This window comes from Macrobrachium nipponense, chromosome 3 (assembly GCF_015104395.2).
Source record: "Macrobrachium nipponense isolate FS-2020 chromosome 3, ASM1510439v2, whole genome shotgun sequence".
Lineage (NCBI taxonomy): Eukaryota > Metazoa > Arthropoda > Malacostraca > Decapoda > Palaemonidae > Macrobrachium > Macrobrachium nipponense.
This window is the reverse complement of record NC_087202.1, coordinates 50,672,514-50,698,198: the sequence shown is the minus strand read 5'-3', so window position 1 is coordinate 50,698,198 and position 25,685 is coordinate 50,672,514. Positions and strand designations below refer to the sequence as shown.

General features: G+C 39.5%; 2 protein-coding genes across 3 annotated transcripts in view; both read right to left on the bottom strand.

Annotated features, from left to right (window-relative positions):
* Window positions 1-1,360: 1,360 nt before the first annotated feature.
* LOC135221760 (ubiquitin carboxyl-terminal hydrolase 8-like) lies at window positions 1,361-3,360 on the bottom strand. The gene has a single exon (XM_064259575.1). The coding sequence runs from the start codon at window positions 3,358-3,360 to the stop codon at window positions 2,053-2,055; it is 1,308 nt and encodes a 435-aa protein (XP_064115645.1). The 3' UTR covers window positions 1,361-2,052.
* A 356-nt stretch (window positions 3,361-3,716) lies between these two features.
* Window positions 3,717-25,685, bottom strand: part of LOC135221761 (zinc finger HIT domain-containing protein 1-like) — a 143,638-nt gene continuing 121,669 nt past the window's right edge. For both annotated transcript variants that reach the window (XM_064259577.1, XM_064259576.1), the window contains one exon: window positions 3,717-3,945. In XM_064259577.1, coding sequence (XP_064115647.1) covers window positions 3,717-3,945 — 229 coding nt within the window. The remainder of the gene's footprint in view (window positions 3,946-25,685) is intronic.

Genomic DNA, 25,685 nt, shown 5'->3' with positions numbered 1-25,685 from the left:
AGTTTAGATTAAAAGATGATAGTCCCACCCTCTCTCTAGCAAGGGGAGAGAGGGACTGACAATGAACAAACCCATTGGTTATCTTAGGCTTTATTGTCCCAACAATATGGGTTCATCCCAGTCTTTCTACGAATTACTGATGCTACATCCCATTAATTCGAAAGGCCCAGAAGTCTGGCGGTTGAACAGATCAGAGGCATTGGTCTACTTCCATTGCTCTTACATGGCCAGTTCAGAGATTTGCTCAGAAATTCAGAATCCTCCCATATGTAAAGACCAAAGGTTTTTTACATGTAGGAACAAATGGCAAAATTTTCAAGTAATTTGAATTTTTCCTAACATACAAACCTGAGGTCTTTACATCAATGGCCCACCTCTAGACACCCCTCATTCTGCTACCTGGGCTAAAAGGTAAAGTGAATGCATACCAACTGGATGGTGGGGTTTCCTCTCCTGCCACCTGTAGCCAACCAACTACAACAACCACCTTGTTTTTTAGTTAATGTCTGGCTCCAGCTTGTGCTGAAAGTTAACTCCTTATGTGAATACCTCAGGTTTGCATGTTAGGAAAAATACAAATTTCTTTAAAAATTTGTCATTTTATACTTATTTTCATTACATATATTTTTATCCAGGCATTGCATTTTCCACTTTTCTTTTTTTAGTTTGTGAGATTATTGAGATAATTTTAAGGTTGATGACTCAAAGCAGCGCACACGAATATATGTAATGCACTTATTTCTAAATGCTGGTTTCTTGTTGATTTTGAAGTTTATTTACCCATGGTTTTTGGGCCAAGCTTTATAGAAAAGTCTGTTAACAAAAACTCCTCAAATAGAGTCGATTTTTGCATGTCATGGTGTAGCTAATTTCAATACCTTATTAATTTTCAGAAGTTGACCTTTATCTACTAAATAAAAACTGTGTGTAATGTAGAAGAGGCTTTGATCACAGCAGGCCATGCACAGTTTAAAAAAGGAGGGACCTGAATGCATTACTAATCTGTTTTAATGGGAATGCAGTCCATTAACTCCAGTGCTTGGAGTTGTTACAGAGCTGCAGCTAATAAAACCTCAGAAATGACTTGTGCAGGAAGGGGCTTTTTGAGAGAATGAAGTAAACTATTACTGTCTTAAATAACTTCATTAGTTACTGTTTTAAAATAGATACGTACTACAATAAACGTAATCATAAAGACTAAAGACTTTTGAGATACTACAGTAAATGTAATTATAAAGACTCAAGACTTTTGATATACATTCATGATTGTCTTAAAAGTCAATTTTTCATCCATGCACACTAGTACCACAAAGGTAGAAATATATATTTCTGTAGAAATGGAAGATTTAAGAGCCTTACATGGCATTATTAAAAAATTTATTGCAAGACATTATTTTCTAATACAAGAAATATTTCTAGAATGTATTGTACATCCACAAGACAACATCTGATAGGGAAAGTATGCACATTTCCATAGTTCTACATTTAACCTAAAGAGAGCACCCTTTAATGAAGATCATGGCAGTTATGGTACCAACTAAGTTAATTGCTAAGTTACCAGTTGGTTACATATTACAATAAGTAATTTTGGGGTGATTTAAGTACAATGATTTCCTACAAAATCCTCTTATATCTTGATTTTATCAAATTACCTGACTAGAAAATCTAGTTCTACTCCATGAAAGTAACCAATTAAGCAAACCCACAACTGGCCTCTTATCCTACAGGTTGGAAGCCATGATATGATACATTCTGCTGATGTGCCAGTCCCATTGAGAATGATAACTGGTTCTAATCCTCTTGGCTTGCATGGAACATGGATTCTTATCAGGAAGACTACATGATGACAAATGCTGGAGATGAAATAAAGGTATGAAGGGATTAATGAAATGTCTGGAGAAATGTGGACTACAACATTTGGGAAATGAGGGATATGACTGTCCACTTGTCAAATGGAAGGAAGCAGTGCTTCACATCCATGGCCTTCTGCTTTTCTGATGCACAAAAATCAGCTTCATACCTTTGAATTCCAACTGCATGGCTTCAGTAACATTACTGAAGATTCATATTGTTGATATGGACTGATTCATAAAACAATAAATATGCAGCAGAAGTTTTTACTGATGTTCTTAATTTGGTGACATTTTGATCATCACATCTGTACCAGAATTTGCTATCATATGATTTACAAAAACTAGTGTAGTGTCCAGCATTCAGACTTCCATAGTGGTTAGATACACCACATAGATTATACTGAGTGGAGCCCCTTTTTGTGGATGTGGCATGTTCTACCAAACTCAGATTTTCCAAAGGAAAATCAACATAATTTTGCTTCTTCCTTGCAGAGATGTTATAATCAAACCGGTTTAAATGTAGGACTAGTACAGGAGGCAGCTTTCTGATGTCAGATTTACGAGTGCCCTTTCCTTGTGTTTTGCATCTTGGACACTTATAATCAATGCAGCTATCCATATAGGTGTTCTGAAGTAAGTCAGCCAGTGTACAACCTCCACTAAAAGGTAATGATAAAGACATAATGGTAAATGGTTCATAGGAAAGGGGTTCATATTGGCAAGTATTACAAATGATCCTATGCCGATTTTCGCCTTGGAAGAGTGAGCATATAACAGAAGACTCATTGTTTTCTACATCTTCTAACATACAATCTTGAGTATCTTGCAAGAATGGCATAGTTCCACCTCTTAGATCCTCATGCAACCAGCTTAGAAGAAACAGAAGGAATTCATGAGAATCATGCTGCCGAGATCCCCGAAAGGGAAAGTGGAGATTTCCAATTACAGATTTCAGATCCTGCAATGCAATGGGACTGTATATTCCATTGTTCATTGCTTCTAGTGCAGCTCCCACTTCCCTTGCCAGGGTGCCTCCATATTTACTCATAGAGTAAATGTCACTATGGTAGGTCCCTTCTGTAAAATATTTTACCAGAGGTTCTACACAGTTGAGGCATTGCATTACTGAGTTCATATAGCAGGTATTTCCAAGATTCAGAAGTCCAGGGATTTTCTTGGCAACATAATGTGGTGTATGTTTATTAGTTTCATGTTTTTGGAGACCTCTAAGATGAGTGACTTTTTTCAAGTTTGTTTTTCTAGCTTTAATTACTTCTGCTTCTTTAAAGCCTTCAAATAAGTTTGTCTCTTCCTCCTGCCTTAAAATGAAGCACCTGTGTTTGTTTAATCTCCTTGCCTTTCCAGTCTCTAACTCTTCAAAACCATAAAAATTTCCAGTTTCAATGCAAGCAGCATTCTCTTGATTGGTTCCCTCTGCTGGTTGGCATTCATATCTTGCAGAGAAATTAGAAATGGAGTAGTCTAAGCTTTTCATCCTTTTTCCCATTCTTCAACTGAAATGCGTTTTCCAGGTACATACATAGCAAAGCAATATGAAGTATAAATGAAATTATTTTATACTACACATAAATGATAAAGAACACACGACAGGGAAATATTGGTTACCTGAAGTCAACAGATTGTTGAAATTAGCACATTTATCACTTGCCTTATTCAGCTTTCCAGTAATTACTGTTACTAGGTAAAATACAATTCAATTTCTATAAATTGCATGTTGTTTAATTATAAGAAGTTGCCTTTCCAAACATATTTTTTTCTATCAGTTTCATGCTCTTAATATTAGTTACTTGATTATTAAGATTCACAAACAATCAATATCTGAGGTATAGCCAATGATGAAAATCAGGCCGTCCACTTAAGACATCGAGTATCTTGATGAGTATTGAGACACTTAACCGTACAGTAGCGAGAGCCACATGGTATGCAAGTATAAGGAGCAGGAAATCCACACACAGCACATAAGTGACGTTCAGGTAACTTTGACGGTGGGGCTTGCACTGTAAGATAATTTGGACCTTCAGGACAAATAGCTTGCTCCTCCTCCAAAAGAATTGGAAAATTCTTACGAAATCTGGAAATACAAAAATTACAATTAATGCATTTTTAAACTAATACTTGCAAGAGAATGCAGTTTTTATAATGTAAAACTAGTTAATTATATGTCCAAATTGTATTCTGCAATGATCTCAAGACAAAACAAGAGGAGCATTTTCATGATACCAGCAACACCTATACCCTCAGACATCTATCTGCCAACTATCTTAAAATCGAATTGCCTTCAGTGCAAACTGGAGCAGGCTATTTTAATACAACAAGGTTTGGTATTTAACTACCAGTGGGAGGGGCGAGGGGTACTCTCACCACCTCCCGCTGCTGAGCAATTCATCTACTTGCCCAATATCCTTGTTCAGAGACTTAAAGTACTCTCCTCCTTTGCCCGATGTTAGCCAATGTTAGCCAGCTATTCTATGCTTTGCTTAAGCTCTGGCTTTTTCCCACCATTTTTCTGTGGTGATAGTGTGCTTTATCTATGGATATTTTGTTCTGTCTTGGTCATGGATAACCAAACCCAAGAATCATGTAAGCCAGCTGATAAGCAAGCTCAAAGGTTGTGTCCTGGTGTTGGGTAACGTTGCAACTGCTTCCTTTTGCCCCCATTGATACTGACCCGCATTTGGTTTTACAAAATGTTTCATACAAGAGTGCTCGTTTGATGATCGTGATGAGTGTCGTATTTGGTCCCCAGAGCAGTGGATGCTTTTCGCTAGGGAGAGGAGATACAAGAGGAACGCTTCCTGTCCATCTTCGGAGGGGTATTCTCCTCCGAAGACACTGGTTAGTTCCTTCTCTCCTAATGCGACTACCTCTTGCTGCTACCCCTTCTAAGGGAGAGGTTACTCCCCTACACTCTCCTGTTGGTTTGCGTGGGAGGGTGGGTGCCTATCCAATGGCTGAGGGCTGCTTCTGTTTGCTCAGAGGGGAGCATTTGCTGTCAGATTAAAGGGAGGCAGTCATTTCTACCCAGTCTTTTTCAAGTCTAGGAGAGTTCAAGACTTTGATGACCTTTGGGATCTTTGGCCTTTCCTAAGCCTTCTTGGGGAGCCCTCGGTGCAGGGTCTGATTGCACACCTTAGTGCCACCAAGTTGTCTCCTGCCACCACTGTGTCAGTAACTGGGACTTTGGCCTCAGTTACTGTGTTGACAGGAACCATGACTATGGTCACAGCTCCCACAATTGTCTACCACTCTCCTATCCCATTGACATCCAAGCTTCAAAGGATCTTCTGGAAGTTTTGAAGAAGTACAAGTGTGATCATAAGAAGTAAAGGATGAGGCACCATTCATCTTTGTCATCATCGTCGTCGTCTTCATCATCATCATCTTCATCTCCTGTCCTTGCCTCTTTGCCTTTTCCCTCTAAAGTTCCTATATGTGGACAGAACAAGCGAAGAATGTTGCTTCTCCTGACTGTAAGAAGGCATGTAGGCCCACTCATGGTCAATGTGTAATGGTAATTGCTGTATAGCAAAGAAAGATAAAGGGAAAGGAAAACGCATCTTCGAGAAATTCTGCAGCAAGGAGGCATTCGTGCCCGTGTTGGAGGCGCCTGTTCTCGTGGTTATTCTGAATCGTCGGGTGTGTTGTGGAGTGCAACACGCGCCTAAGTGTCGTGAGAAACGCAGCGAAATATGATGCAATATTCCGTCGAGATTCTTCTAAATTGTTCCTGTAATCTTGGGAGTCTGTGACTCTAGCTGTGACGCCAGAATGGCGTAAAAATAAGATGGACGAAGTAGGAGAAGGCAGATCATCAGTTAGTCACAGAGTAAGAAATCATCAGTAAGAGCCACAGATCAGATTATCAGTGAAAGATCAGCAGCAGAGATCATCAGTGAGATAAGGGAAGAAGGACGAAGGATCAGAGAGAAAAAGGTGCTCGAGAATTGGTCGAATTCTGGTCAAGTCGTCTTCAGGAGTGGACGACCGAGTTATTTCAACGTTGAGCAAGACTTCAGAGAAGAAATGTTCTGCTAGAGGTTTTGGGGAGTTCCTGCCCTTCAAGTATCACGAGTAGACATTATTTTCTGCAATACGGAGGCAAGAAGGCATCTACCATTTGAATTCTCCTTTTGTGAAGCCATCGCTTCGAGTTGCAAAACTGGTCGGAAAGTACTTTCATTACCTCCCTGTTCCCCCAGTTCATGCAGTGTAAGATTTTACCTTCAAGCATAGATCTTCGAGTCACAAAACTGGCCAGCAAGTATTCGCATTAACCCACTGTTTCCCCAGTTCACGCATTGTAAGATTTTACTTGTGGTATGTAAATAGGAGACACCATTCTGCATTTATCTTTGTTAGTAAGCTTGTAAATAAACCATTGTTGTATTAGTGTTTCTTTCTATATTCGTATCCCCAGTTTCAACTGTTGGTGTTGAATTTTTTTTGTTTATAATAATATCGAACCTGAAGCGGACCTCTTTAGTCGGTTCGTAACATTGTGGCGACCTTGGCCAGTAATATTCAGCTTTAACAGTTTGAAACAGGGAGAATATAGAAAGAACCAGAATGAGTGAGATGATGAAAGAGTTTATTGAGTCGAGTAAGCTACTAGGTCTAGAGATGAATGATCTCCGTGAGTATGTTGAAAAGAAAGAGAAAAGTATGAGAGAGATGAAAGAGCGGCTGAGAGAGAAGTAATGAAAATGCAGCAAGAGAGAGAAATGTTGGTAATGCAGCAGGAAGAAAGAGAGAAAGAACATATGCATGAGTTGGAAATTGTTCGGTTAAGGGAAAGTACTCGTAACAGTCAGACAGGTGAGAACGAAAACAAAGCTGATAGGTTAGGTATGAGTGCAGTGCTGAAATTAGTACCATAGTTTGATGAGGAAGATGTAACTAAATATTTAATGTGTTTTGAGAAGTTAATGGAAAGAGTAGGTTCTCCTAAAGAAATGTGGACTTTATATTTACAGTCAGTTTTGAGTGCTAGGGCGCTTACTGTGTATAGTTGCAAGTCTAAGGAGGAATGTGATATTTATGATATCGTGAAAGAAACTGTTCTTAGCGCGTACAGGTTAGTACCAGAGGTGCACCATAAGAAATTTAGAAATTTGAGAAAGGATGAAAATATTACCTATGTAGAATAGGTTAAGAAGTTAGAAAGGCTGTTTTCTGATTGGTTAACTTCTGCTAAGATTGAGGATTCTGATATTTTGAAGAACTTAGTGTTGTTAGAAAACTTCAAAGATAAAGTATCCCCTGAGATTAAGCTTTATATAGAAGATAGGCGAGAAGTATCTTTCGCAGGAGCAACTAGGCTAGCTGACGAATATAGTCTAACTCATAATTTGAGTGTTAGTAAGAAACGAAATGATCCTTCGTCTGGTAGAGTACAAAACAGTAAAGGTTTCAGTTCTAGTAATAGCAATGCGAGTAAAAGTGACTATTCCTGTTATATATGCGGAAAACCAGGTCATACGTCTGAAGTTTGTAAGAGTAAAATGGCATCTAATGGCTCAGAATTAACCCTCTTACGCCGGAGCCCTAAAAATCAAAACGTCTCCCGTATGCCGGGCCTGGTTTGGAGTGAGCGCGGAAGTGGAAAAAATAATTTTTTCAAAAAATTACAGCGCGCGTACTTTTGAAGATTAAGAGTTCATTTTTGGCTCCTTTTTTTGTCATTGCCTGAAGTTTAGAATGCAACTATCAGAAATGAAAAATAATATCATTATCATATGTAAATAATGCGATATATGGTAGCGAAAAAAAAAATTCATACATAATTGTATTCAAATCACGCTGTGCAGAAAACGGTCAAAGCTAACCAGTTACTTTTTTTTGCGTTGTATTGTACACTAAATTGCGATCATTTTGCTATATAATCCATTGTAAAACAATAAAAGCAACACCGGAAAAATATTATCACAAAATGATGTACGAATTCGTAACGAGCGGACGTAAAAAAATGTTATTTTCAAAAATTCACCGTAATTCTAAATAATGTTCTAAAGACTTCCAATTTGTTTCAAAATTAAGAAAAATGATTGAATATTACGATACTGTAAGAGTTTTAGATTAGAATTGCAGATTTCGACCATTTCGGACGAGTTAAATTTGACCGAATGTCGAAATTTTAATATATATATTTTTTTATATGGACATATTTCGAAGATGGAAAAAGCTACAACCTTCAATTATTTTTTATTGTATTCTTCATGAATTTGCGCACATTTTGATATATGAAACTCTATAAAAAGGCTAATATGAAAAGGAGCAAATATTAGGATAATGCCATGTACGTATTTCGGAGACTTGCGGCCGCGAATCGGCGCGCGGAGTGAAGGTAAATATATTTTTCAAAATTTCACCATAAATCACAATATTGTTTTAGAGACTTCAAATTTGTTTCAAAATGAAGAAAAATGACAGAATATTACTAGGCCGTAAGAGTTTTAGCTTACAATTGCGTTTTTCAACTATTTCGGTAGAGTCAAATTTGACCGAACGTGGTTTTTTTTTCTATTTATCGTGATTTATATGCAAATATTTCGAAAAAAGAGAAAAGCTACAACCTTCAATCATTTTTAGTTGTATTCTACATGAAATTACGCACATTTTCATATATAAAACTTTATGTAACAGCTAATTTTAAATGGTGCAAACATTTCGATAATCGCACAAAAAAATTCTGATTTTTTCGGAAGTTACCGCGCGAACGTAATGTTTTTTTTTTCATAAATTCACCATAAATCGAAATATTGTGCTAGAGACTTCCAAGTCGTTGCAAAATGAAGGTAAATGATTGAATATTACTAGAATATAAGAGTTTTAGCGTACAATTGCGTTTTTCGACCATTTCGGTAGAGTCAAAGTTGACCGAAAGTTTAAATTTTTGCACTTAACGTTATTTATATGAAAATATTTCAAAACTGATAAAAGATACAACCATGGGTTGTTTTTTGTTGTATTGTGCAGGAAATTGCGCACATTTCCATATATAAAACTTTATGTAACGGCAAATTTAAAAGGGTGCAAACATTAGGACAATCGCACGAAAAAATTTATCGGAAGAGTTATCGCACGAACGTAAGGAAAAAGTTTTTTCATAAATTCACCATAAATCGAAATATTGTGCTAGAGACGTCCAATTTGTTGCAAAATGAAGGCAAATGATTGAATATTACTATAATGTAAGAGTTTTAGCTTACAATTGCGTTTCTCGACCATTTCTGTAGAGTCAAAGTTGACCGAAGGTTGAAATTTTTGCACTTATAGTTATTTATATGAAAATATTTCAAAACTGATAAAAGCTACAATCATGAGTATTTTTTAGTTGTATTGTGCATGAAATTGCGCACATTTTCATATATAATACTTCATGTAAAGGATAATTTAAAATGGTGCAATAATTATGTCAAAGTGACGAAATAATTTCCGAGATGTGTCACTGATACTTTTTAGTGCGATAAGAAAGAAATTCGCGCTTGCGCGCCTGCGTAGCGATTGTAAACAAAACAACGCCTTGATCCGTGAACTCCCAGCATCCCCCAAGGCGCGTGATACAAAAGTTTTCGGCTGGTAGGCCTATAAGTATTTTTCCGCGAATTTTTAAAAAAACTTTTTTGAGCCGACGTATGATACGTCCAATCGGCATACGGGAGACATTTTGACTCGACGTTTAATACGTCCAATCGGCGTAAGAGGGTTAATGGGAAAGGGCATTTAGCAAGAAAATGTGCAGTAGAAAGGAAGGACGGTAAGAAACCAGTGTCTCTAGTTAAACTTTCATCAAGTAGGAATGACGTGATGAGAGAAACTAAGAAATTTTTGGGTGAATTTCTGTCAGAAGGCGTAGTTTCCTCTCTTGGAGGAGTGTGTTCGAGAAAAGTTTTCTTGCTTCGAGACACAGGAGCTGCTGTCTCACTGATTAGGAGAGAGAGTGTGCCGAACAGGGCAGAAATCAACATGGAAGAAAAAGTCATGTTAGATGGATTTCCTAACACTTGTGTTCTTTGTCCTTTGTTGAAGTTGAATTTAGAAAGTCAGGTAGTTGAAGTCGAATTTAGAAAGTCAGGTAGTGTCAGAAGTGAAACTTGCAGTGGTTGACAGTTTGCCCGTTGATGGCGTTGATATTATTGTTGGTAATGACTTAGCTTTATCCAAGAATGTGAATCCTGTTGTGAGGGATATTCCAGTGCCTGAAATGGTAGTAACTAGGTCGGGTTTAGATACATACATAGACTACGGTCATAATTTGTTCATGGATTCGAACGAGTGTGATAGAGTTAGCAAGGTTGATCTTGGCATGAATATGGCTGAGAGACCTAACTCGATTGTTGAAAGTGATAGCCAAAAGGAAGGTGTAGCTGTCGAGAGTAACGTAGTATATGTACTGGTATCTAGTACTAATTACGGTGATGAATTAGGCGCTAACCTCGTGAATAAGGATGAGCTAGTCAAGTTGCAGAGTGAGGATGAGACACTAACCCAAATTTTTTAGTGTGAGCTGGATGATGACCTCGATGATGTGTGTAAGGAAACTTTTTGTTTAAAGGACGAAGTTTTGTGTCGTTATGTTAGTCCTAAGTCAGGTAGTAAAGGGGAAATCACTGAACAATTAGTGGTTCCTAGGAAGCTTCGTGAACTAGTTTTGAAGTTAGCACATGATGAGCAAGGACATTTAGGAGTAAATAAAACTTTCAGGTCTATTAGTAAGGCGTACTTTTGGCCTAAAATGAAAAATGACGGAAAGATGTATGTTTTAAGCTGTCATGAATACCAAATTGCCGGGAAACCAAACCAAGTAATTCCCAGAGTTCCATTGTGTAATATTCCTTTAGTAGGTGAATCTTTTGAGAATGTATTTATCAATATGGTCGGACCTTTGTCAAGAAGTAAGGGTAGAGAAGATTACATAACTAATCTTGAGTATTATAAAAACAATTTAAGAGATGGTTGGCAACTAGCGAAGGAAAACGGGAGTCAAGGGGAGACTAAACGGAAAGATGATCTTAGAGCAAAAGAGAGAAATGTCTGTGTAAGAGATAAAGTTTTAGTACTAGTCCAGAAAGAAGGTTCCACTTTGCCTTATAAGTTTGAAGGTCCTTTTTCAGTGTTAGAGGAGAGGGGAAATGCACATTATGGAATTAATGTGGGTAAGAGTAGAGCAAAGTCAGTAAATGTAAACTTGCTTCAGAATTATAAAGAACGCCCCGTACCATGGCCACCGCCAGTGTTAGATGTGACAGTGTTACTGAGAGAAATTAGTTTTGAGAAAACACAAGAGGTGTTTTAGCATTTCAAAGTTTTAATCAGAGATCAGAAAACAGAAAAAGTAAGAGAAAAGGATAATGTGATAGCTAATAGCCTCTTTGAACGGATGAGTGTGTGAGTGGAGAAGCGTGCGTGTTTGATTGGATTAAAGCTTTATGCAGAATTGTTCCCCTGCTGTTTAATTCTTGTTTCTCTTTAGAAAAAAATAAAATCAGTTGATTTCATTTTTTTCTCTTTTTGGGGGGACGTGTAATGGTAATTGCTGTATAGCAAAGAAAGATAAAGGGAAAGGAAAATGCATCTTCGAGAAATTCTGCAGCAAGGAGGCATTTGCGCCTGTGTTGGAGGCGTCTGTTCTCGTGGTTGTTCTAGAATCGTCGGGTGTGTTGTGGAGCGCAACACGCGCCTAAGTGTCGTGAGAAACGCAGTGAAATATGATGCAATATTCCGTCGAGATTCTTCTAAATCGTTCCCGTAATCTCAGGAGTCTGTGATGCTCGCCGTAGGCCCCGCCCCCAGAATGCCGTATAAATACGACGGACGAAGTAGGAGAAGGCAGATCATCAGTTAGTCACAGAGTAAGAGATCATCAGTAAGAGCCACAGATCAGATTATCAGTGAGAGATGCAGAGATCATCAGAGTGAGATAAGAGAAGAAGGATGAAGGATCAGAGCGAAAAAGGCGCTCAAGAATTGGTCAAATTCTGGTCAAGTCGTCTTCAGGAGTGAACGACCAAGTTATTTCGACGTTGAGCAAGACTTCAGAGACGAAACGTTCTGCTAGAGGTTTTGGGGAGTTCCTGCCCTTCAAGTATCAAAAGTAGACATTATTTTCTGCAATACGGAGGCAAGAAGGCATCTACTATTAGAGTTCTCCTTTTGTGAAGCCATCGCTTCGAGTTGCAAAACTGGTCGGCAAGTACTTTCATTACCTCGCTGTTCCCCCAGCTCATGCAGTGTAAGATTTTACCTTTTTTATGCAAATAGGAGACACCATTCTACATTTATCTTTGCTAGTAAGCTTGTAAATAAACCTTTGTTGTATTAGTGTTTCTTTCTATATTTGTATCCCCAGTTTCAACTGTTGGTGTTGAATTCTTTTTGTTTATAATAATATCGAACCTGAAGCTGACCTCTCTAGTCAGTTCGTAACACAATGACATCTCTTGCTGGTTCTCCCATATCTCCGGACAAGGAACCCACGTCATGGGTCTCTTTGGATTTCCACAGTGCGAGAGCAACAGGTGCTCGGGTAAGCCACATCGAGCCATGTCCATGTGTCTCCCATGGTCACTGACATCCAAGGATGTTAGAAGTCACCTCCCAGGTCTGGTAAAGAACCTTCTGCTGCATGGGGCACCAAGGATTTTACCTGGAATCTCATCCCTCTCTAGACCCCATGCAGCAACATAATTTGTTGCACACCCCAATGCCTTGGATGTTCCATATGCGTGGGTCTCCCTGACCCGTGCCACCAGATTCTTTTGCCTGGGGACCAACGGACCTGTGCGGCTCCGGTAAGTGCTCACAGTCCACAGAATGAGGCATGGCCTATCGAGAGTGTGAGCATGCAGGCGCTGCCCCCACCCCTTGCAAGTTTTGTGACTCGAGGCGTGGCTTCATGAGGCCTGACATGCCTACTTTAAGAATAGGGCCCCAAGACAGTGATGCCAATTTTCGAGTCTGCTCAACTGGGAAAGCATTGAGGAGGTCAACCGTTCAATCTTCTTCATACTTATGTAGAGGCCACAGCCTTGAAGAGGATTGCAGCACATTGTTGGGACAGGCCACAATCTCGCAATCGCTCGCCCAGGGGCAGTCCTCGTTCACATTCGTGTGAGTGGACCTACTCTCCTTGGGATAGCTTCATGCACATTCATGTGAGCGTCTTTGCTCCCCCTGAGACAACCCCCATTCATGTTTGTATGACAAGTTCCGATCTCCCAGTCCCATGCAACGATCATCATCATGGGTTGATGATTGTTGATGGCCTTCATCTCGGGTTCTGAGGAAGGTGTCTCTCCTGCAGAGAGAGTAGAGATCAGGAAGACCATGACTTGGATGGATCAGGTCCTCTCCCCAAGGACACGGATACATACCCCTGAACTGCAGAGGTTGTATGTTGAGACTGTTAGACTGATTTGTCAGTACAACGATCTAATGCAAGAGACCTTGGCTTCCCATGATGTGTTTCTGTTGGGTCTCAAAGCTTTCGTTGGAGCCCATAAGGAATCCCCACCTTTGTTTAGACTGCCTTGGTCAAAGCTTGCCGATTTGGCCCTGGTTCAAGTGAATTCTCCTGTTTCTGGGTGTGACATCTCACTGAGGTCCAGCCTTTTGTTTAAGCTACTTCCTCCACCTCTCCCTCATCATTAGTAGTTTTACAATCCCTTGGAAAGGTCAACCGGGTCTGTTTGTTGTTGGAACAGCCGTACGGAGGGCATCTCCCTCTCACATTAGGAGTCAGTGACAGTGGAATTGACTGCTATGGCCTCTTCCAAGCACTCTGTTGGCTTGATCATTAGTCAACCACCATAGCTAGTACCATCTCTCCCCCTTCGTTGCACAGTAATGAAGAGGTAGCTAGCCTTAATAGACTGTTCCTGTTTGAAGGTAGGACATTCACTATCTAGCCCACCACCAGACAGCTAACCTGTGGGCAAACTTAGTTCTCAAGAGGAGAGATGTAGTTCTCCTCCAGGTTACCAAATTCGCAAGGCCTGAGTCGATTCTGACTTTAAGAAGTGGACTGTTGCTGGGATCCACTTCTCTTTTCAACAGAAAGTAAGTGGATGCTGCACTAGATAGGAGGAGGGCAGACAACAACAACCACCAGGTCTTCATATGCTACTGTAGCCTGACCTTTGGGTCAGGCCGGCACTTCCTCGAAAGGGCCTACGAAACTCCAGAATTCTAAGTGCCCTCGCAGGAATATTCAGCCTTCTTTTGCCCCTCATCAGGAAGGGTCCACATTAACCCATTAATGTCCAGCGGCAGGAAATCCTGCCAGCAAGTTTAAACAGGTTTATACAAAATACTAGGAAGTTCAGAGATTCATCAGCTATTAGCATATTAACAAACATGTCTAATCTTGTTGCTGACTGAGCCATATTCTCGTAGGACTCCAAATATAAGTCTGGTGTTATTTTAAATTTTTGTGAGTGAAGAGGTCAGAATCAGCACTGTCACCTCCTTGTAAAAGAATGTATGTCTTCTTCTTACTAAATGCATTTTATGAATAAATATGGTTGAATGCAATGCTCTAAGGATGAACCTAATGAATAATACAATAGCGAATGCTGTAACATTATTCTGAAATTAGACAAGAAAGAAAATTTTTAGTGTAGCAGGATTTCCTGCCACTGGGCATTGCTGTGAACAGATATACGCCCTACCTGGATTTTTCACTAAATATTTTTATAAAATAATTTCATGAAAATCTTTCCATATGTAGGACTTAATACTCCTAAACAAACATACACACTTGGAATAATAGGCTCTTATAAATCCATATATACATGTGTACATGAGCACATTAGTTTGTACATTTGAACACATTTCAGGTAGTATACTGTATAATGTATGTATGTATGTATGTATGTATGTATGTATGTATGTATGTATGTGATATATAATATATATTATATATAAGTATTAATATATAATATATATAATATAAGTATAGTAGTGATATAATTATATAATATAATATATATATAATATAAGATTATATATTTAGTAGTATAATATATATAGATATAAAATCTATACTTAGAATATATATATAGATATAAATGCTATCTATATAATATATATAAAATATATATATATATATATATAAGATAAATAAATCTAAATCTACTAATATAATATATATATATCCATATATATATATATATATATAAATTTATATAAATATAAATATATATATATATAAATATATCTATATATATATATATAGATATAAATCTATCTATATATATCTATATATATATATATATATCTATATTATATATTATTATAATATAATTATAATATATATATATATATATATCTATATATATATCTATCTATATAGATAATATATATATATATATATATATATGTATATATACATATAATCATATATATAATATATATATCATATATATATATATATCTATATATAGATATATATAATATAAATATATATCCATATATATCATATAATATATATATATATATAGATATATAATATACTAAATATATATATAGATATAAATCTATCTATATATATATATATAGATATAAATCATCTATATATATATATATCTATATATATATATATAATATAAGATATAAATCTATCTATAAATATATAATATAAATCTATCTATATATATATATACTATATATATAGATATATCTATATATAATATATATAATATTATTATATATAATATATAGATATAAAATCTATATCTATATATATATAGATATATATATATATATAGATATAATCATATCTATATATATATAGATATAAATCTATCTATTATATAGATAAATCTATCTATATATATATATATATAATATATATATATATATATAAATCTATCTATCTATATCTATCTATCTATCTATCTATCTATCTATCATATATATATATATATATATATATATATATATATATACATATAATATATATATATATATATATATATATATAATAAAATATATATATAAGTATGTATTTATGTATGTATTGGTTTTCTGACAATATGGAGACAACACAATGATCGTTCCCTTTTTCAACACACGAAAAAACTTTGTAAACCACAGTACAAAAAAGCAATTCTTAATGTTCGTGAAATTAAGGTCCCTATTATAGGAGGCATAGAGATAAACATTTCATCAAAAGTAAACGCTTAAGGTGTAGTTTCAAAATTTTGTAATTTTGTTCACTTCATACAGAACCATAAAGTAGCTTTTATGCAAATGCTCCTGACGCTACACATTGACAGGGTTCAGATGCGATTGTCTTTTGTAGGTAAGGTAAAACCTCCAAGTTACCCAGCATTTAGCTTATGATAACTTACTGACATTTCTACCCCTATTGCAGATAATTTGAGAAGACTGGCACCAAAAATGCCATTCATGGCTAGAAAAGAAACTAAGAAGCAAAATAAGGGTTATATGCAAGAAACTTTCACTGGATATGCCTGTTGTGAAGTAGAAAGACAATAAAGACGTTAGTGTTGCATCCACCAAAATTAGACACTGTCAAAAACAAAAAGCCAAACTTTAGAGTAAATTTGAGATTTAAAAAAAAAAAAAAAAAACCATACTGATGTTGATTCTGTTATGGTTTATAAACATCGTACGGGTGGTGTTGATCACCAAATTTCTGCTTACAGAATCACATTCCAGTAATTGAAAATTATGGAATAGCATTAGCATTATGGACATCACTAAGCATGGAGTCATTGCTATAATGAAACCTTATGGCATTTGCCGCAAAGCACTCAGTTCTGTAAAGGCTTGAATCCAGATTAGCAAGCAACACAGATACAGTGTCAACACGAGATCATAAAAGGTGACCAACCAAATTCTAGATGTGTGACTGATCCAGGAGAACAACATTTCTCTGTAAAATGTATTTTGTTCCATTGCACCCAGTATGTATGGAGAAGTTCCCAAAGGTTTCTAAATGATATGAGGGAAACTTAGAATTTACAATCTAAGTTGATAGAAAATAGTGTTTTCAACTAATTCAGCATGTTCAATTTGAAAATTCATTAACTGATTCAAAGTAGTTTTTATCATTGCATTTGACATTTTGCTCATTTTCATCTCGTGAAGCAAGAAAACTAGCTACTGAAAAATATATTATGTGTGTACGAATAAGAATAAATATGGTGTTAGGGAATAATTTATGTTTTTCAAACAGATAAGAAAAATTACTCTATGATCAAACATTCTGAAAACATAGTAACATTCATTAACATTAGGTGTTATTTTGTGTTGAGGCTCGGAATTGTAGATAACTTCTCCACCTCATCAGTTTACATTCGAAAGTATATACCAAACTATAATATTTAAATCAGTGGTTACAAATTAAGCTTTCTCATAGGCTTCAGATTATGGTTAAATACACACACACACACACAAAACACAAACACTGCCACACACACACCCACACCCACACATATCATATATAGTAAGTATAGATATATTATATAATAGCTAGATAGATATAATCTATATATTATATATATATATATATATATATATATGTATTTATATACATTTAATGATTACTATATATTTATATATCATATATATTACATATATATTTGATATCTATACTTATATATTTTATATATACATATAAAACCATAATCTCAAGCCTATGAGAGTACTTAATTTGTAGCCACTTGTTTGAATATTATAGTTTGGTATATAGTCTCGAATGAAAACTGACGAGGTTGAGAAGTTATTTACAAATTTTGAGCCCCAACACAAAATAACATCTAATGTTAATGAAAGTTACTCTGTTTTCAGAATGTTTGATCATAAAGTAACTCCTCTTAGGCTTCAGGATATAATTCACTGCCTTCATTTTACGATTAGACATGAATTTATAAAAAATTGCGCAAATATGTTAACTCCACTGCCCAGCGGCAGGAAATCCTGCCACCCACAAATCTATGGTTAGACATGTAGAATTTTAATTCTGGTGGTAGAACCTTGTTATTTGGACCAAAGTTAAGTGTTTCTGAAGAAAAAAACACAAAGGCTTCAGTAGACAATTGTGGGCATTAATGGGTTAACATCCATTTTACCTTCCGTCCAACCTAGGAGAGGAGATACAGGTAAGAAAGGAAGACACTAGGGGTGGCATTCCTCCCTAATGGACAAAAGTTTGCTTCCCTTTGAGTCCCCTCCACCTCTTACCAGCCTTCCGGTCCACTGAAGGATCTCACCCTTTGGGGACGCAGTGAAAGTGATGCTGAAGGTGCTGTATTGGTTGTAACAAATTGGTCCCGTTTTTCTACAATAGGATCTTTCTCATGGAGAAAGTCAGGGGGATGAAGATCAGTCATAGACCTTCTTCCCTGAACTGCAAGACTTAATTCAAGATGGAAATGACACATTCAGTGTTCATGGCCATTAGAGAGTCCAACTTCATGCTTTCAGTGGGCCTGCAGGATGTATATTTTCAGATAACCATCCATCAGTCCTCCTGCAAGTACCTCCACTTTATCCTCGACAGGACAGTATATCAGTTCAGGGCAATGTGTTTCAGGCTCTCAACTGCTTCCTCGGGTGTTTACAAATGCGTTCACCCTTGTGTTGTCTTGGCCCACTCGCATGGGATGCGTCATACAGGACAGAGATTGCCTTCTCAAGTTTGGTTGCAGCCTAGGCATTGTGATAAATTTTGAGAAGTCTGATCTCCTACCCAAGCAGAGGAAAACATACCTGGGTATGTTGATAGATCTGCAACAGTGGGAGTCTTTCCCTCAGACTCCTGTATCAGCAGGTTTAAGGAGGCAGCACAATGGTTCCTGTCTCGGCAGGAGTAACCAACTCAGATGTGGTAAGTTGTTCTCAGTCACCTGTCATCCTTGGAGAAACTGATCCCTCATGGGTGGCTTCAACTTCATTCCCTCCAATGGAGAATGAAGTTCTGGTCTCAAGCAAGGGACTCTCTGTCCCTTCTCATTCCTCTCTCAAGTAAAGTGAGACAGGACTTAGCCTGGTGGCTAGACAACAGGTACCTCGCAATAGGAGTGCATTTACACACACCGCTCCCGAGATGCTTCTGTTTTCAGACGTCTCAAGGGACGGATGGGGGACACAAGAAGTTACTATCTTTGGGTATGTGGAATCTGAACAACCAGCACCTCCATATCGACATCTTGAACTCAGGGCAGACTTCTTGGCTCTGCAATTGCTTCAGGATAGAGGGGTGCAGCTCTCCGATGAGCAACAGTACCACAGTAGTGGTGCACATCAGCGAGCAAGGGGGCCTGGTGTTCCTTCAACCACATCAGTTGACGGTGGAGGTGCATGAGTGGGTGGTAGCATACTTGGGGTGGTAGCATACTCGGTGGAGTTGGCAGCCAGGTACATTCCAGATAAGAGGAATGTACTGCCATGGTCAGGGATAGGGATAGAGTAGCCTCTACAACCAGTTGTTGTGGAAACGTTGTTTGACCTTTGGGGATGTCCAGTGATAGACCTGTTTGTAATCTGACACAATAGGAAGTTCCTGGTGTCCTGCTCGGTCATCCCAGACTCTTGGGCAGCAGAGGAGAGTCCTCCCTGGCACAACCCTCTTTGCAAGACCAACTCCAAGAGATTCCCCTAGCTGTAGAGTTCGTATCTTTATGGCTGGAGACTGTCTAGCATCTCTTGCGAGTGAATGACTTTTCTTACCGAGCAGTGACAGATGTCTGGATACCTTCAGAAATCCTCTACAGACATCTATCAAGGGAAATGGGCCATCTTCTGTGGTTGGTGTTGTGGAAGAGGTTTCTCTCCAGTCAGAGCTACTTTTCAGTAAGTAGCTGACTTTCTCATCTTCCTTCACCGAAAGAAGCATCTCTCTGTCTCAGCACTTAAGGGCTATAGGCCCGCCATGGGGCTAATCCTACACCTAAAGGGCATTGATCTCTCTTCCTCATGGGAGATCTCTATGCTGATGAGAAGCTTAGAAAAGTCTTGCCCTCCCAGAGAACTCAGGCCCCGAGTTGTATGCGACTATTGTTCTTGTGCACCTTACAAGCCCTTACAAGACATCAGACAGGGATCTGACCCTCAAGACTTTGTTATTGTTTACCCTGGCATTGGCAAAGAAAGTAGGCAAACTCCATGGTCTTTCTTGTAATGTAAAACACTCGAGGGGACTGGGATCTGTTTGGCTAGAATTCGTAGCAAAGACTCAGAATCCATGGGCCCTTCTCAATTCCCTCTCTAGAGGACTTTGTTGGTAATGACCCAGATGAGATGCTACTATGTCCAGTCAAGTAGTTAAGTGCTGCAGTGCTACCTTAGAGGACTTGACAGCTCAGGCCTTGGGGGTCAAGACTCTCCTCTTCATTAGTACTGGCAAGACCAAGAAAGAGGTGTCCAAAACACCTGTCGGTTCATCAGGTGCTGAGAGCAGTTGTGTGGTCTTGACAAACTATGTTTACCTCCTTTTACTGGGAAACATTGCTCATAGGTCCTTCGACCCTTTTCCTTGGGTCCTTTGGTGGCAGCTGAAGCTATGTAGCTCATCCAGTTCCCCTAGTGGGACTGGAAGTATCTTGTCTAAGATGTACAGTTGCAAAAGTGTGTGTGACTGGCCACCCTCCTTTCCCTTTTCTTATACACTTTCTCTCCCGTCATGTAATGGATGGACACAGACGCATAAAGGGATTTTGACGAAGGAAAAATCTATTTCTGGGCAAGGGCCCATGTCGCCCAGTGAAATATCCTTTTAGCACATATTTCTAAGGTAAATATTACTAACATTACCTGAGAAAAAACTAAAATGGGATGTCAGAGTATTCTGACTCGCTCACCTTATATAAAAGGTGTCAGTATGGTTTCTGGGGCGAGTGAAACCACTACCACAGGTCTCTTACCATTTAGATCCATCCTTCTACAAAATCCCCCTGCTAGAGAGGGCTGATACACGGCACACAACCAGTAACTACTACTACTAGTGCTCCCAACGCCAGCACGAGCGCCTCTAGCGGCCATCCTTGGAGTTAGAAAATCAAGCTTGGGTCCAAGGGTGGGTGGAAAGAAGGGTGGGATTTCACTGGGCGACACAGGCCCTTGCCCAGAAATAGATTTTTCCTTCGTCAAAATTCCTTTTCTGGGCTCAGCCCGTGTCGCTTCGTGAAATAGTACCAGAGAAATGGCCACAAGCTTGTGGTAAATTAAAATATCAGAAGGGAATAAGAAAAAACAGCGTACATTAGAGGAGTATAATCTAAAAGTTATAATTACAGAAGATATGATATATATACTTAAATTAACTTATGGTAACTTATAGTAAACTATCTATGATAACTTACAATAACCTTAAAACTAGACAATATAATAGGTTATTTACAGGTGTGAGTAATCCTAGCAAAAAAATATGGAAAACATCACAATTATGGGTCTTTTTGGCAGCTAAGGCTCAAAACAGAGTAGAACCTGGTGGCAGGATTACAGGAAGGATGTTAGTAAGGCAGGTAGAAAGGAGATCTGGATCTACAACTAAACTACTTAGGCAGAGTCAGGAGAAACTGTGTTTCCTGCTGCTACTGCTGGAAACTTAAGAGATTCTAAGGATTTCAGGTAGTGGCGTCTGAATACTGTCGGCGATTTCCAGCCTGTGTACTTTTTCAAATCATCAAAATTCATGTGTTGGAAATAATTGATTGAGGTAGCTACTGCCCTAATGTCGTGGACTTTGGGGAACGAATCTGGGTTGGCTTGTTTAATAAAGTACAAGATCTGTTGCCTAATTCCTTTCAAGGAAATAGTGCCACCTTTTTCCCTTATAAATAAGGGGCCTGAGGATCTCATAGATGTCCTAGAAAGATAGGCTCATAAGGCCGTGACTGGACATAAAGAGGGGTCTTGAGGAAGAGGAAGGATCTTCCAAGGGGCCCACCTCATTGATGGATCTTCATTTTTGGCCAAAAATTTTCGATCTGGAGAGAGGAGAACTTCTCCTGATGGAAGAAATTCGATATGGCCCGAATCTCTAGAAAGGGCCGACAGTTCAGATACCCTAGCTCCTGAAGCCAGACTTAAAAGAAATAATGTTTTCCTTAGGAGGGGTATATAGCCACATGAATCGTTATCAGTATCTGAAGCCAGTTTGAGAACATCATTTAAGAACCATGAAACTGAGCTAGGTCTCTCTGTTGGTCTGAGCCTAGCACAAGCTCTAGGAATAGACGAGAAATAGGAGTCTGTTAAGTCTATTTTAAAACCAAATTGAAAAATTTTCTTTAGAGCTGACTTATTGGTAGTAATAGTATACTGGCTGCTAAGCCTTTTTCGAATAAGGATCTGAAGAAGGAGATAGCCAGGTTGGTAGTCATGGTTCGAGATTCTGTTTCCCTCAGGAAATTGGCTAGTTTTTTAACAGCTGCGTCATACTGACGTAGGGTCGATTCTCTTTTATCCCATTCTAGGAAAAGGATGTTTTGAGGATCAATGTCTGCATCTCTTTTAGCCGCGAACTTCATGAAGTCCATAAAGTTAGGGTTTTGAGAATTCCTGAGGAAGCGAACACAGTCCTCGTTTGTACTGGTTGAGATAGCTTGGGATTCGGAATCTGTTGAGGTCGGAGACCCAATTCCAGAAGTAGTGGGAACCACTTGCTCTTGGGCCAATCGGGGGCTACTAGAGCAACTTGTCCTTTGAAAGTCCTGAGTTTGTTCAGAACTTTCAGAAGAAGATTCACTGGAGGAAAGATGTACACTTTCTTCCACTGATTCCAATCTATGGCCATGGCGTCTGTGCATAAGCCAGAGGGTCCAGGTTGGGAGCCACATAGCAGGGGAGCTTGTGGTTCAACTGTGACGCGAAAAGATCCACTTGGAGTCCTGGAACCTTTTGGCATATCCACTGGAATGAACGCCTGTCCAGAGACCACTCCGATTCTAGAGGAACTGAACGAGACAGGGCGTCTGCTATCACGTTCCTTACCCACGCCAGGTGAGTGGAGGATAGGTGCCATTTGTACTTGGCTGCTAATGTAAAAATGGCTATCATGACATGGTTCACATGGCTTGATTTGGATCCTCCTCTGTTGATGCAGTGTACTACTACTGCGCTGTCTAATACCAGCTTGATATGTGATTTCTTGGCTGGTAGGAGTCTCTTCAGTGTGAGAAACACTGCCATAGCTTCTAATACATTGATGTGAAGCTGGCGGAACTGAGGGGACCAAGTCCCTTGTACTTTTTTGAACTGAGAGTACCCTTCCCAACCGCTTAGTGAAGCATCCATGTGTATAACTAATGCCGGAGGGGGAAATTAAAGAGGAATTGATTTTGATAGATTCTTGACCTCCGCTCAGGGGCGGAGTCGTTTGCGGAGAATCGGCGGGATGGCTGACAATCTGTCCCGAGACTTGTTGTTTGCTCTCGAGCGCCAGACCCGGTTTATGTCTTTTAGTTTTGCCTTCAGTAGAACGTCTGTCACTGAGGCAAATTGGAGAGAACCTAGGATTCTTTCTTGGTTTCTCCTTGATGTTTGTTTGCATTTGAGGAATTGTTTTGTTGCTTTGGCTATTTCTTTCCTTTTGGCCGACGGAATTGACAGAGTATGGGAGTTTAGATCCCACTGAATGCCGAGCCATTGAAAGCGGGAGTCCAGCGTTAGCCTGGACTTGGTCTTGTTTATTTGGAACCCCAGATGTTCCAGAAACTGTATTACCTTGACCATTGCTTTGCGGCATTCTCCGATGGTTGTTGCCCAAACAAGCCAATCATCCAGATACACGACTACCATTATCCCCTGAGACCTTAATTGTTGAACTACTGACTCCGCCATCTTCGTGAATACCCTGGGGGCCACGTTCAACCCGAAGGGCATTACTTTGAAGGAGAATGCCTGCTTCCCTAGTCTGAAACCTAGGTACGGGCGGAAGTGTCTTGCCACTGGGATATGATAGTATGCGTCTGTAAGATTCATAGAGGTGGTGACGGCCCCACGGGGAAGTAAGGTCCGCACCTGGGAGATAGTCAGCATTTTGAACTTGTCGCAACGAATGAATAAGTTTAGACGGGACAAGTCTAAAATTATTCTTTGTTTGGTTGAGCCTTTCTTTGGCACGCTGAACAAGCGACCTTGAAACTTGAAATGCCTGACTTTTCACACTGCTCCTTTCTGAAGGAGTTCTTGAGCATACTCCGTCAATTCCGACGTTGGCCGTTGAAGGAAGGTCTTGGATGGAGGAGGGCCCTTGATCCAGCTCCATCCCAGTCCTTTGGACACAATACTTTGTGCCCATTTGCTGAACCCCCATCTGTGGCGATAGTGGAACAGTCTCCCTCCTACCTGAGGATCCTCACTGACTTGGGGCAGGTCGTGACCCGCGTCCTTCTCGGAAGTGTTTGCCTCTGCTAGGTGTTCTTCTGCCGCCTCTTTGGCGAAATGCACCTCTAGCCCTACTGCCTCTTCCAAACCTGTTAAAAGGTTGGAAAGCTTGGCCTTCAAAAACTGGATTAAAGGCCGGTGATACTGCAAAAGAGGTAGAGGGCTGACTCTGGGGAGTCAGTAGGAGGAACTGTTGTGACTGACTCTTCGAAGTGGAGGGTTGTGCCACCTGAGAGACTGGCACTGCCTGTACCACCTGCTGCTGTTGGGTAGCCTGGAAAGGTTGGAATTTCCTGGGCTTTTTCAACTTTTTAGAAGAGGAAGTTGATTCAGGCTTCCTCTTACTCGAAAGTCCCCAACGGACCTTAAGACTTTGATTAAGTCTTGTCGCCTCGTGCTGAACCGAGTTGACTATCGACTCCGGAAAGAGGTCAGCACCCCAGATGGAAGCTACGAGCAACTTCTTCGGTTCGTGGCGAATGGTAGCCTCTTGCAGGACGTGTTTCCTGCAATTGCGAAGTCATAAAGATCACATTGCACCGTGTGTGTCTGTGACTTAGCAATCAGTTTGAAAAGGGGTTCATTGCTGTAAGTTACGGCCGAAACCTCTGTCATCACCAGGGTATTTAGAGACCTTCCTAGCCTGGTCCTAGCGTCAAATTCAGCCTGTATGAGATTTTCTGGGAGCCTGGGAAGCCTTTTGCTAAATTGTGTTATTGCACAATCTGGCTTGAGTTTTCCTACTGTAAAGGTAGCTGGGAGATCTGCCCAAAGATCTTCGGTGCCTGGGAGAAGAAGAGATGTGGGCTCCGTTTCTCGGAGTTGAGGCATGGGCTCATCCCTCATAGCGGCCTGGAGAGTTAACTCTGCCACCTTTGTGGTGAACGGAATGGAGGTTTCTCCGTCCACCACAAAGATAGTAAAGGGACTCTTAAAGGCTTGCATCTTGGTATTGGTGCAATCCCAGTCATCTAAGTTCCTCAGCCAATCTCTCTGAGCCTGATCTTAGCTGAAAATGACAGTTTCCTTGGGTATTCTGTCCTCCCTCCTCATCGCTGTCTCCGTGAGACGGGCTTAACCAATGAAGGGGGGCTGCAGGTCAGCAGGGTGGAACTCGAAGTCCTTAAGCCTTCGAGTACCACAGTCCCCCAACGCTAGCATTCCGTCCTTAAAGGGGGCATAAGACGAGACCCTCCATGGGTTGCTCGCCGTATAAGGAGGGAGGGTGTTGTAGTCCGGCATGGCTTGCATCGCCATACCGGGCTGTGGGAGAACTGCTGAAGGGTTCTCTTGGAGACCTGCCATCAGGTTCTCCTGGTTGGTCAGTCTTTCCGAAATGTTTCGGATCGACTGGCCCGACTCCTCAAAAGAAGAAGAGATGTGAGTCAACATCTGTTCGAACTTGTCCTGAACTAGGTTCCCAACAAAGTTCCCCATTTGCTGCATGATACTTGC